The sequence below is a fragment of the Podarcis melisellensis genome, assembly GCF_964234715.1.
Source record: "Podarcis melisellensis genome assembly, chromosome: 14".
In the NCBI taxonomy this organism is placed as follows: domain Eukaryota; kingdom Metazoa; phylum Chordata; class Lepidosauria; order Squamata; family Lacertidae; genus Podarcis; species Podarcis melisellensis.
In genome coordinates this window covers 36463992-36477414 of record NC_138546.1, presented here as the reverse complement: position 1 = coordinate 36477414, position 13423 = coordinate 36463992, and the positions used below count along the sequence as shown (strand labels likewise).

The 13423-nt window shown below is 50.2% G+C and overlaps 2 protein-coding genes across 6 annotated transcripts in view; both read right to left on the bottom strand.

The window, feature by feature from the left end:
• The window catches only part of LOC309356735 (cell surface hyaluronidase CEMIP2-like), a 100164-nt gene that overhangs the window by 46895 nt on the left and 39846 nt on the right, over positions 1 to 13423 (bottom strand). For all 3 annotated transcript variants that reach the window (XM_081888388.1, XM_081888386.1, XM_081888387.1), the window contains 4 exons: positions 12261 to 12392; positions 11379 to 11414; positions 3234 to 3386; positions 775 to 952 (listed from right to left, as the gene is read on the bottom strand). In XM_081888388.1, the coding sequence (XP_081744514.1) occupies positions 775 to 952; positions 3234 to 3386; positions 11379 to 11414; positions 12261 to 12392 (499 nt within the window). The remainder of the gene's footprint in view (positions 1 to 774; positions 953 to 3233; positions 3387 to 11378; positions 11415 to 12260; positions 12393 to 13423) is intronic.
• The window catches only part of CEMIP (cell migration inducing hyaluronidase 1), a 167154-nt gene that overhangs the window by 134708 nt on the left and 19023 nt on the right, over positions 1 to 13423 (bottom strand). The window lies entirely within an intron of this gene.

Sequence of the window (13423 nt, the reverse complement as noted above, 5' to 3'; positions counted from 1 at the left end):
TGAGAATATGGTACATGGCAACTCACGAGAGCGCATTCTTAATAGTAGCACCCCAATTCTGGAATGCCCCTCCCTCTCAGGTGCGGTTCTGAGTTTTGACGCAACACTAATGGAGTTTTGGCGCAAACAAAAAATGTGCATTTGGCCAGAGCCATGCCCCGTCACCTGGCTGTTGTATACTAATGTAGTTAATAAAGTGCTTGATCTGACGGTAATTTGTACTTAAACCAAATATTGATTTATTGTACTTTAATGTTCCTCACATTGTGTTAACCACGATGAGCAAGCTATAAATAATTTTAATTATTCTGGTATGTGTATTTGATTCTCAGTTGCAGCATTTGATGTTTTGTGATGTGCATTCGCCTCCTTATTGGGCGGACGGATTTGCAGGCGGGCCCCGGGCCTCCCTTGTAAACTGGCTTATCACAAGCCAGATCGACTTCCTGCCACCAAATGGGCCAATGGCTGCAGGAATTAGGGGGCATTCCCCTGGGTGCAGGACCAAATGACCAATTGCGGCCCTTGGCACCACGCCCAGGGGAAATTTAAATGACCGGACTGTGGGGTCTTTCAGCCTCTCTCTCGCTTGGCCGATTTGACTGTTAAAAATAGATGGCAAACGGCTCAGAGATTCCTTTGGAAGTGAGAAGAAGCCCCATAAATTGTTTAAATAAATAAAATGCACACAGGAGAATCAAGCAGAGGCACATTCCCTATTGCCAAACCCACACAAAAAGAAGATGGGCCCAGTTAACATCTTCCCTGACTTACACTTCTCTCCATCCTGACCAGCGAGGCGTTGTTCTGAGGACTTATCTGCCAGGCATTCTTCATGAAAAAGCCAATGGCGCTCGAGTGCCTGTCCACAGTAGGGGTAAACTTTCTAAAAGTACATTTTGTCAGCCGGACAGGACCGTCGTATATCTGGAAGCCACGGATCGGAAACGTCCTATGAAAGTTACAAAAACAAAAGGTGGTTCAGCATTCTGAAATGCCCTTTTTAAGCACACACAACCTCATTTGCACGTCAGCCAAACCGTGGCTTAGACCGCACTGAGCTAAGCTATGGTTTGTCTTAACATGCTATTCAAACCCAGGCTCATGGTTTAGATTTCTCCAAACCAAAAGTTGGAACCAAGATTTGTCTTATGGTTTAAAACTTCTGCTTTGTTTGGAAAGAGGGTCCCAATGACATACCAAGTCAAACCATGGTTTAGCTCAGCACAGAGCCAAGATGTCTGAGGAGGAGCAGAGCAGCAGTGATCTCCTTCCCTAAGAGCCTACAAGTTTCCTCATTTGCACCAAACTGTGGTCTGCCTTAGTGTTACGGGCAAACCGGTCCAGTATAATACGCTTCGGCAATGCTCTCAAAACTCTGTTTTCTACATTTCCTTCCTGTTTCTACTCAGCGATTGTGCATCTGTTCACAGCTTTGTTTATTAGCTTGTTATTCTTGCTTTCAGTTCAGTTTGACTTTTACAACTCTTCCCTCCCTTGTTCTGCTCCATTAGCACATACACACGTACACATCTTGGAGATCCTCTCTCCTTCTCTTTTGGCAAGTTCCCGCCTTCCTCGTTCTGCTTCCTGAATACATGCCAACTTAATTCCCTCATCTACAGTTAGCGTATTGTACAAATTTTATCTATGACTATCTTTCTTTTCCATGACAAAAGACTATTGCAATTTATTGAGCCATGGTCCTCTGCAGCTTTTCACACCCTATCAACCCAGACACCCCCACCACTCAAATGTGCCCTATCTGCACTGGGAACTGTGGTTTGTTAAGGGTGCCGTGAGTTGCTCAGAGTCCACTGTTCTGCTCCCATAGTAGTTTCATCAATCCCTCTTCACAGGGAGCTCTGGGAATTGTAGTTTAGGGAGGGGGAGAGAGGTCTCCTAACAACTCTCAACACCCTTAACAAACTACATCTCCCAGAATTCTTCAGGGGAAGCCATGACTACTTGAAGCAGCATCACAGCACTTTAAATCTATAACTCTTGTTGCAGAGTCCCAATTGTTGAACTCTAAGCTCCAATGTCCACATGAGGCACAGTTGGAGGGCTAAACTGTTTAGAGGACAATCCATCTATAATCTTTCACCAATTCTGACTAATTCAAATATTCTCACAAGACCATACCCCCTCAGATCTGAAAGAGAAAGTCAAATGTCTTAAAGCACCCCATGTTAAAACTAATTGCCTCAGAGAAGATGACCAGTGAGACAGGGTCTCTTTCCTCCCCAGAGGTGTTCTGTTCTGGTATGGGGCACAATTTTTACATGACAATGTTTTTAAACAAACATCTCTTCACACAAGAAACTGAGGTGATAGAATCTTGAGAGAAAACAGTAGCAGGTAAGTCAATGAATGTTCCAACTACCTTTTGGTCTGGCACCTCTGCCTGACAATGTACTCTGGACAACCCAGGTGCCAGAAAGACCACCTCTCCCTTATACACCTGCCTGGAATTCAAAGATCTATGGATGCCCTCATGATGCCACAGTCTTCTGAGAATATGGCAACCCACGAGAGAGCATTCTTAATGGTAGCACCCCAATTCTGGAATGCCCTTCCCTCTCAGGTGCGGTTCTGAGTTTTGACGCAACACTAATGGAGTTTTGGCGCAAACAAAAAATGTGCATTTGGCCAGAGCCATGCCCCCTCACCTGGCTGATGTACTAATGTAGTTAAGAAACCAAATATTGATCTATTGTACTTTAATGTTCCTCACATTGTGTTAACCACTCCCTGGAAGGCCCTTTCCATCTGGCCCAGGGGGTGGGGCCCAGGGTTACCCTGCCCTACTTCAGTGACTCCTGGGAGCCTGGAGAGACACCTACCAGCTGTAAGTGCTGAAGGCCACTCCCTGGAAGGCCCTTTCCATCTGGCCTAGGGGGCAGGGCCCAGGCTCACCCTGCCCTAATCCAGTGACTGTTGTGTTTAAAATTTTGGTTTATGGGGTTTTTTTTTGCAAAGCAGATGCTCTACCCCTAAGCTACAACATCCCTTGATTCCCACTACCCCACTGCCAGATGTTTCTCCAACCTCCACCAATAGGAACGGCGCAGGTGTTGCAGCCCCCAGGGCCACCACCCACCAACAGTTTCCTCATCATTATAATTTTAGAAAGTATCCACAATGCATTAGTCCCTTTTCTGGAAAAACTTGTGTTCCAAATCACATGCCAATTCACCTCCAAAGGAAGACACGATCCGTGAATAACCTACTTGTTTCGGGGCAGTGTCCTATATTCTCCACCAGCTCCTTTCCCCCAGTAGCTGTTTTGTCCTCCCTGAGAGCCAACATTGTTGCTCTCGCCAACAAAGATGGAATGAGTCACTTCTAGGCTGCAGCCTTCGTCGATGGGGAAAGTTCCATCGCTATAATTAGATGAACACAGACAAAGAAACACACAAAAATTAGATGGCAAGTATTAGCGCAGCTGTCAGGGTTTCTGGGAGAGAGGAGGAGATGACAGAGGAGACGGAGAGCGAGTGGGAGGAGGGGCAGAAGGATGAGGAAGAAGATGACGGAATTCTGAGGGAATCCACGAGTCTGAGCAGCGAGTCAGAGGATTCTCAAAAGGGGGTTACCTTAATCAAGCAAAGGGGAGGAGAAGGGAGAAGCGGAGAGGAGCCCAGTGGAAGACAGAGGAAGCAAGAGACGTCTCAGCCGGAACGGAGTAAAGGGGGTGGAGTCGTCAGCCTCTCGGAGGGAGCAGGATTAGGAGAGAACAGAGAGAGGGGGTTGGAGCAGGGTGTTCAGCCGGAAAGGGTGGAGAGCAGAGCAGGGGGTGGTGTAGCGGTCGAAAGAAAGGTCAGCAGCAACGTACGCGCGCCAAGTTCAAACGTAGAGGCGCGCGGAAGTGGAGAGAGCTCAGGGGAGGAGCCCGGCCCTAAAGCCAGAAAGAGGGGGGAAGAGGCGGCAGAGGATTCAGCCTCAGGCGAGTCACGGAGAGAGGGAACCCAGGGGGGCAGGAAGACCCTGCGGAAAAGAAAGGAGAGGAAGAGGTGGTCTAGAGCCAGGCTATTAAGTTGGTGCGGAAGAGGGGAGGAGTCAGAGGGGACTTCAGCGGTCTAACGTGGCAGACGTACGGCCACAATGCTGAACTGTATGAGAAGCAGAAATCTTCAATAAACTTTTCCTGTAAATAAGCGGCAACGGAGTGAGGTCTCTTGTGAGCTGGGACCAGTCCTGGGTGGCCGTGACAGTAAGTCCCCTCTCTAAAAGCAAAAATTTTTTTTTTGCGAAGCTCACGAACGGGAGCAGCCATGAGCGCTGAGGAGCAGCTGGTTGCATTGCGGAATCAGGTTACCGCTCTCACATCGGCAGTCATTGCTTCGCAGAAGAAGAATGACGACTTGGAGAAGACGTGCCAGGATTTGCAGGCAAGGTGGGAGCGCGCGGACAAGGCGGGGGCCCCAGGATCCAGAGCGGAGGGCATTGCGCTTGGACGGAGGGGGGGTGCCCTAGTTCCGCATTTTAATGGCAACTTGCAAGACTATCCCAATTTCAGAGCGGACGTTGTATATGCACTGCACTTACTCCGTCACGATTTTAAAGATGAGGAGGAGAAAGTGGGGTTCATTGTTTCGCACCTGCATGGGGAGGCCAGGGCTTGGCTACGCAATTTGTGGCGCGAAGATGGACCGGCCCGTCGCGATTCAACTGCGTTCATCAAAGCGATGGATTCTTGTTTTCAATCCTCTGTGGATGTGGACATTGCGCGCCGTCAAATGCACGGGCTGAGGCAGGGGAAAGCGACTGTGCGCCAATACCACTCTAAGTTTTTTGCATTGCTCACCGCCTTAGATTGGCCAAAGGACAGTAAGCCGGTCAGAGATCTTTTTTGGGAGGGATTGAGCCCCCCCATCAAGGATGAGATCGCTAGGGGGGACAGACCCCAGACCCTAGAAGACGTGGTGCACCGGGCTTTAGCTATTGGAATTCGACATGAGGGGCGTCCGTGGCACGAGGAGGACGGGCCCCAAGCGCGTGCGCAAGCAAGGACTCTCCCTTTTGTGCACAGGGACTTCAGCCGTGCGCACCCCTCGCCAATGGGGAAGGACAGAGAGGAGCCAATGGAGATTGGTGGTGCTAGGGCTCAGAAGCCATCCCAGAGCCCTGTCCCTGGTGCAGCCAAAGCGAAGCCTCCTAGAGGAACCAGGAAGTGTTACATCTGTGACAGTGCACACCATATGGCGAAAGAGTGCCCCCAGAGGCTCCAGAAGCACACTGCAGCGCTGGCAACTGTAACAGCAGAGGTGCAACCAGGGGAGCAGCTTCAGGGAAACGACAGTGCCTGGCTGGAAGCAGAGCTACTGGGGCTCAGCCAGGCGGATCTGTAGACAAGCCCCCAGCATCACTGCAGAGCGTGGACCCTTTGCCTCCCAAACCGGCAGTTCTGCTCACAGCAACACTCCAGTTGCCTGATGGGAGACTCCTCGAGGTTCCAATAACGATCGATTCGGGAAGCAACGCCGACTTCATGGGACTGCAGTTCGTTAAGCAGCACAACATGGCGCTCCTGCCTGCAACGACGCCTCTGAACGTGGTCACGGTGGACGGCAGGAAGTTGCTGGGGGGGCAAGTGGTGCAGCAAACCCCTCCCATGATGATGCAGATTGGCAACCATCGAGAACTTATTAGTTTCAATGTCACCCACTTATCGGACACACCCATCGTGTTAGGCATGAGTTGGCTGGAGAGGCACAGTCCCGCGGTTGCGTGGTACCAGAGGCAGATCAACTTTTGTTCATCGTATTGTGCTCAGCATTGCTTTCAGACCGATCAGGGAGGAGAAGCTGAGCAGCCATTGCATCTGGGTATGGTGCAAACAGTGCCTCACAAGTACCAGGAATTCTTGGAGGTTTTCTGTGAGAAGGAAGCTGACAAGTTGCCGCCTCATAGACCTTACGACTGCGCGATTGATTTAGTGCCAGGGGCGCAATTGCCTGCTGCCAAGCTGTACTCCATGTCGGAGGACGAAATGCAAGAGCTTCGGGAGTTCATAGACCATAACCTCAAGCGAGGTTTCATCCAGGAATCTAAAGCAGCGGGAGGCAGCCCTGTTTTCTTTGTGAAGAAGAAGGACACGCCCCAAAAAAGGCTTATAGTGGATTACAGGTTCATCAACAGCTTGACTAAGCCCAAAGCTTTCCCCATGCCCAAAATTGACGACCTTTTAGCGACCGTCAGGAGGGGCAAGATTTTCACCAAGCTGGACCTACGTGGAGCTTACAATCTCATCCGCATCCGGAAAGGAGATGAGTGGAAGACCGCCATGTTCACCCCTCTGGGCACATACGAATACAGAGTCATGCCTTTCGGCCTCCAAAATGGCAGCCACGTTTTTCAAGCATTTATGCACCACGTGCTAGCAGGTCTCCTCTACAAAAAGTGTGTCTGCTTTCTCGACGATATCCTGATTTTCTCGGAATCGCCGGAGGATCACGATAAGGACGTGAGGGAGGTCCTGCAGAGGCTGAAGGAACACAGGCTGTACGCCAAGTTGGAAAAGTGCCAGTTTGATGTCAGAGAGGTTGATTTCCTTGGCTACAAGTTGTCCGACGAGGGACTGGCCATGGACAAGGCTAAAGTTCAAGCGCTGTTGGACTGGAAAAGCCCTCGAAATCGGAAAGAGGTCCAGAGGTTCATCGGCTTTGCCAATTTTTACCGCAAGTTTATTAAAGGTTTTGCGAACGCGACGGCGGCGATCACTGACACCCTCAGTTCCAAGAAGAAGAAGTTCGTCTGGACCGAACAAGCGGAGCGGTCCTTCCGGACGCTTAAAGGTCTTTTCGCCTCCGAAGAGCAGCTGCTCCACGTGAATCCCGGCAGACCCATGCGGGTAGAGACCGATGCGTCAGATAGAGCGGTTGGGGCCGTTCTTTTGCAAGAGGATTCACAAGGCAACTGGCGACCGGGTGCGTTCTACTCCCGGAAGCTCAGCAAGACGGAGCGCAATTATACCATATGGGACAGGGAGTTGTTGGCCATTCATGCAGCTTTCAAAGCGTGGCGACACTTCTTAATAGGAGCCAAGCACACGGTGCAGGTCCGCACGGATCACAAGAACTTAGAGTATTGGCGGACGGCTAAGTTGCAGACCCAGCGACACATGCGCTGGGCGGAGTTCTTTGCGGACTTCGACTTCAAAATAGAATACATCCCAGGAGACTCCAATGTTATTGCAGACGCGCTGTCCCGAAAGCCGCAATACTTGGAGGGAGCAGCTCCAATCGCAGCAAAGCACATTTTCGCACCGCAGGCGTGGACGTGCGCTACCATCGCAGTCGACCTGGACGCGGTGCGACGCGCGTTGCAAAGGGATCAGTTTGCACAGTCCAAGATGGAGGAGCTGCGCGGAGGGTCGCGACACAACGATGAGTTTCAATTACAAGATGGACTTTTGACTCGTAAGGGTGCCCTTTACGTGCCCACCGACGATCTTCGAGCCAAGGTTCTGCAACAATTGCATGACGCCCCTAGTGCAGGCCATTTCGGCAAAGAGAAGACGATGGAGTTGGTGGCTAGAGACTTTTGGTGGCCCCAGATGAGAGGAGAGGTGGCGGACTACGTCGCCAGGTGTGATATCTGCCAGAGGTCCAAACCAGTGCACCAGAAGCAGGCGGGATTGCTAGAACCGCTGGAGACACCGCAGCAACCGTGGGAGAGGGTAGCGTTGGACTTTGTTACGGACCTGCCCAGCTCCAGAGGTAAGACGGCGGTGTTAGTGGTGGTGGACTTGTTCACCAAGATGGCGCATTTCATCCCTTGTGCCAAGGTGGCAACGGCAGAACAGACCGCAAAGCTCTTCATCGATCACGTCTTCAGAGTGCATGGACTTCCGCAGTCCGTCTTGTCCGACAGGGGGCGCCAGTTTGTTTCCACTTTCTGGCGAAAGCTTCTGGGCATCTTGCACGTCAAAATCAACCTGACATCGGCGAGGCATCCACAAACCAACGGTCAAGCGGAGAGGGTCAACGCGATCATGCAGCAGTACCTGCGGTGCTACGCCAACCAGCGACCTGCGGCGTGGGTGGACTATCTGCCGATGGCTGAATTCGCCTACAACAACACGAAACACGCTTCCACCGGGGTGACGCCTTTCTTCGCGAACAATGGCCGTCATCCCAGAACCTTCCCGAGATTTGCGGCACCAGGAGGGGGGGGGCCTCAAGATGCCGACCAGTTTGCAGCGGAGTTGCAAGAGGTGCACGAGGAGCTGCGGAGACATTTGGAGCTGGCAAAACAGGCGTATAAGGTGCAGGCCGATAAGCACAGGAGGGCGGGAGAGGACATCCAGGTTGGGGACTGGGTGTGGTTAGCAGCCCACGCGATGCCGGCCAGGTCATTGGCCAAGAAGAAGTTAGGACACAGGCAGCTAGGGCCATATCAAGTTGAGGCTAAGATCAATCCGGTGGCTTTTCGTCTAGCCCTTCCGGAAGGTTCCAGGGTGCACCCGGTCTTTCATAGGTCGGTGCTCACTCCCTACAAAACCCCACACAGGTTTCAAGAGTCAGGAGCACCCCCAGAGCCACGTAGGAGGGCGCCTGAGAGGGGGGAATCGCCAAGACCAGAACCTCTTAACGAGGTCACAGAGATACTGGACTCGAGATGGGGGGAGGAGGGAGTTGAATATTTTCTCGCCAGGGAGGGCACACCAGCCGCTGCTAATAGTTGGGTGCCAGGCTACGAGTTAGACGAACCCCTTTTGAAAGAAGAGTTCCATGCACTTTTCCCACATAGACCCATGCCAGCTGAGTACTTTGATGACTGGCTTTTCACACCCACATTGTCTGATAGCACGTTCAGGGGTTTCTCTTCCCCCGAGGAAAGAACACCAGAATCAAGCCCGCCCAGGGGATCGTGCTCGGGGGTGGACACGGAAACCCCTTATTGGTGGGAGGAGCAGCCAGAGGAGGAATGGCGTAAGAGGTGGCTGATAGGTCCTTGGCGGGCAGCACCGGAGGAAGTAGCGATGGAAGCAGAGACTGAGAAGCATTTGGGGGAAGAACCCGACTTCGAATACACTTACACAGAACTGCCAGCGGAGAACATTGACGTAGACGACCTGTATCCTGAGCCTACCCCCGAAGAGCCGCAGTTTCCACAACCGGTCCCCGGCGAGCGGGAGGGGGGAAGGGGGGGCTTCGAGGGGGGGATGGATGTCAGGGTTTCTGGGAGAGAGGAGGAGATGACAGAGGAGACGGAGAGCGAGTGGGAGGAGGGGCAGAAGGATGAGGAAGAAGATGACGGAATTCTGAGGGAATCCACGAGTCTGAGCAGCGAGTCAGAGGATTCTCAAAAGGGGGTTACCTTAATCAAGCAAAGGGGAGGAGAAGGGAGAAGCGGAGAGGAGCCCAGTGGAAGACAGAGGAAGCAAGAGACGTCTCAGCCGGAACGGAGTAAAGGGGGTGGAGTCGTCAGCCTCTCGGAGGGAGCAGGATTAGGAGAGAACAGAGAGAGGGGGTTGGAGCAGGGTGTTCAGCCGGAAAGGGTGGAGAGCAGAGCAGGGGGTGGTGTAGCGGTCGAAAGAAAGGTCAGCAGCAACGTACGCGCGCCAAGTTCAAACGTAGAGGCGCGCGGAAGTGGAGAGAGCTCAGGGGAGGAGCCCGGCCCTAAAGCCAGAAAGAGGGGGGAAGAGGCGGCAGAGGATTCAGCCTCAGGCGAGTCACGGAGAGAGGGAACCCAGGGGGGCAGGAAGACCCTGCGGAAAAGAAAGGAGAGGAAGAGGTGGTCTAGAGCCAGGCTATTAAGTTGGTGCGGAAGAGGGGAGGAGTCAGAGGGGACTTCAGCGGTCTAACGTGGCAGACGTACGGGCACAATGCTGAACTGTATGAGAAGCAGAAATCTTCAATAAACTTTTCCTGTAAATAAGCGGCAACGGAGTGAGGTCTCTTGTGAGCTGGGACCAGTCCTGGGTGGCCGTGACAGCAGCCCAAAAATATTCTGCCAGCACAGGTGTAGCTGTCTTGAAATAGGTAAGAGGAAAGGGACAACCTAAATTGGGGTTTCCCAAACTTGGATGTCCAGCTCTCCCCCCCCCCAAGACTACAATTCCCATCATACCTGACCACTGGTCTTGCCAGCTAGGGGTGATGGGAGTTGTAGTCCAAAAACAAGTCCAAATTTGGGAAACACTGACGGAAATGATCCAAGACCCTGAAAAACCTTCTCTCTTGAAGAAAAGCTAAATCATTTAGGGGAAGGGGTGTAGTTGGGTATGTTTGTTCATATGCTGAAGGATCCTGGTTCAATCTCTCAGCATCTCCAGGTAGGGCTGGGGAAATCTCCTGTCTGACACACCAGAGAGCCACTGTCAGTCAGTGTAGGCAGTACTGAGCTGTGTAGAACAATGGTCTCAACTAGTATGAAGCAGCTTACAGTGGTACCTCGGGTTACATACGCTTCAGGTTACATACGCTTCAGGTTACAGACTCTGCAAACCCAGAAATAGTACCTCGGGTTAAGAACTTTGCTTCAGGATGAGAACAGAAATTGTGCTCTGGTGGTGCAGCGGCAGCAGGAGGCCCCATTAGCTAAAGTAGTGCTTCAGGTTGAGAACAGTTTCAGGTTAAGAACGGAGCTCTGGAACTTAACCCGAGGTACCACTGTATATGCTTTTTCATTTGCAGGGATACAGAAAACTGCCTTAAACCAGCTCAGAGTTGTCTTGCATCTAGCCCTGTATCATCTACCACAGGGCAGGAGGAATCTGTGGCCCGTCCAGATATTGCTCCATGCCTCTCCCATCACTGCTGACCACTGGCTGCGCCACCTGCATCTAACAGGAGTTGGAAACCCAAAACATCTGCAGAACCACAAGTTTCCCATCCATGACCTACTCCAACCAGTAGCAACACTCCAGTGTCTCAAGGCAGCCAGAAAGAGGGGGTCATTAGCATCAGCTTAGATGAGAGAGACTTACAAAGGTGGCAGCTGATAAAAATAAGTTTTTCTCCCTCCTTAAAATGGTGGGGCATCCAATGAAACTAAAAGGAAATAAATTCTGGGATGACCAAGAGATTTGTTTGTTCAGTGTGCAATATATGAAGGGGTTTGTTTGTTTGTTTGTTTGTTTGTTTGTTTGTTTGTTTTGAAAAGTCTACACAGTTCACTTAGGGTAGATCCATCAATGGCTATTAGCTATGGCAAGATACAGGCAGAACATCTGGTCCTCCAGATGTTGGCGGACTCCCATCAATCCACACCAGCACGGCCAGTTGATAGGACTGATGGGAGCTGTGGTCCACAACATCTGAAGAGCCACAGATTCTCCCCCCTTGCATTAAGAGACCCTCTACCACCTATTACTAGACAACACTGGTTCCTTAGAAATATGCCTCTATTAAGAAAGGACAACTTACCTGGCTAAAGTGAGTCCGATCCCATTGTCTGCAAAGCTAGGAAGTGGAGAAAACATACGAAAGGGTAAGTTTGAGGGAATGTAAAATGTTACTTTCTCCCCCCCCCCACCACCACCCCGCCACAAAAAGAACCGCCTTACAGAGTCATTTATTTATTTACAGGTTCAGAGAACACCCTTTAGGGCACAATCGAGACCACAGCAGTGCACAAGCAATTGAAAACGCAAACCAACATCCTTCATTTTATTTGTTTGACAAATTTCATATACCGCTAGATTGTCATAAAACCCATAACTGGTTTACAAGAAATATTTAAATTATTAATAAAACCAGTTAAAAACAAGCACAGTGGTACCTTGGTTGTCGAACGGCTTAGTTGTCAAACAAATCGGCTCCCAAACGCTGCAAACCCAGAAGTGAGTGTTCCGGTTTGTGAATGTTTTTTAGAAGCTGAACATCTGACGCCGCTTCTGTTTCAGTGCAGGAATCTCCTGCAGCCAATCAGAAGCTGCAGCTTGGTTTCTGAACTGTTTCAGGAGTCGAACGGACTCCTGGAACAGATTAAGTTTGACAACCAAGGTACCACTGTAAAAATATTTTTAAAATAATTAAATTTAGCAGTCAAAAAAAGACTAAATTGCATCATAAAATCCATGTGTCTGGATAGGCTTGCTTAAATAAAAATATTTTAAACAGGTGCCAAAAAGAGTGCAGCAAAATTGATCTAATTTCAAAGTGTAGGTAAAAGATCAATCAGTCACAACTGCAGAATGAGGATTGTGGAGACCAGGTAACAGTGCCAGTTTCACAGATTGAAGTGGCCAAGTAACTTAATTTTAACGCGGCTGAAAGGAACAAGCCTGGTGTTCTGAAGACACCTACCCACAGTTGCGGAAGACAATGTCTCCTCCCCGAGCCCAGGCGCCATGGTCGTTATTTTTGAAAGCAACAAGGCCATCGATGACAGCGGGAACCCGTGGCTTTGCAGGGTCGGCGTCCTGATGCGGACGGAATCTGGGGCAAAGAATCGAGTCAGATCACCAAGAGCCCAGAAGAATGGGAAATGAGAGACATGAGGGAGAAGCATCAATCAAAAACCACCATCCATGCTCCCAAAATACTTGAACTGAAACAAAGCTCCAGTCTTCCAGCAATTTTGGCCACATAAAAACGTACGTTGGAACACGTTCAACAATGCAAAACGAGCTTATGTTACTGCATATGGTACTTGCATGGCTAAAAATAGCAAGTGTTGGAATAGTACAGTAGAAAGAAACCTCTGGGCTATACGCCCCGAGGGATTGAGATAGTTCATCGTTTTGGATGCGGTCCCAGAAACCCCTTCACGTAACTTTGCTTCCCAACTCTTCTCTCTTCCCTGATCCCAGACCAAACGCCAAGTATCTGAGATTCTCCAAATGCTCCAAAGCCTGGGCTACTTCAGACATGCATATTGTTGTTTTGACAATTTACACACCCCTTAATTATATTCAACCCTGAGCAAAAAAAAAACCAAAATTCAATGTGGAGAAAATAAAAGTCAGTTAAAATTATAAAATCAAAATTCAGCAAAAAATGCCTGTTGGAATATTTTATTTTTTTAAAAAAAGTTTTCAGTAGACAACGAGAGATGAGGGTCTATATGTTTAATGAAGGGAGTTTCATTAATCGGAGCCCAAATACAGACTGCCTGGTTACTTGTGATCCCCCACAGCTTGTGACTCTCCACCCTCAAGTCCTCCATGATCAGCCAAAGATATAAGGAATTTCGCAGTCCCGGGGGCATGCTGGGCCCAAGTTGTTAAGGGCCTTGCAAATTAATACAATAACCTTGCACGCGGCATGGCAGCATGCAAGGAGCCAGTACATGTTTTCGAGCATCAAAGTTATGTGCCTGTCCCCACCAACAGCCTAGCCATGGCATTTTGCACAGCGCCACTGAGTTTCTCCTCACCTGCCTCTGTGAGCTGATGCCACTGCAAAGCATTGTGTGTGGATGGTTGCGTAAATTCTATCCGCAGAATTGGCTTAGGCCACGTTCACAA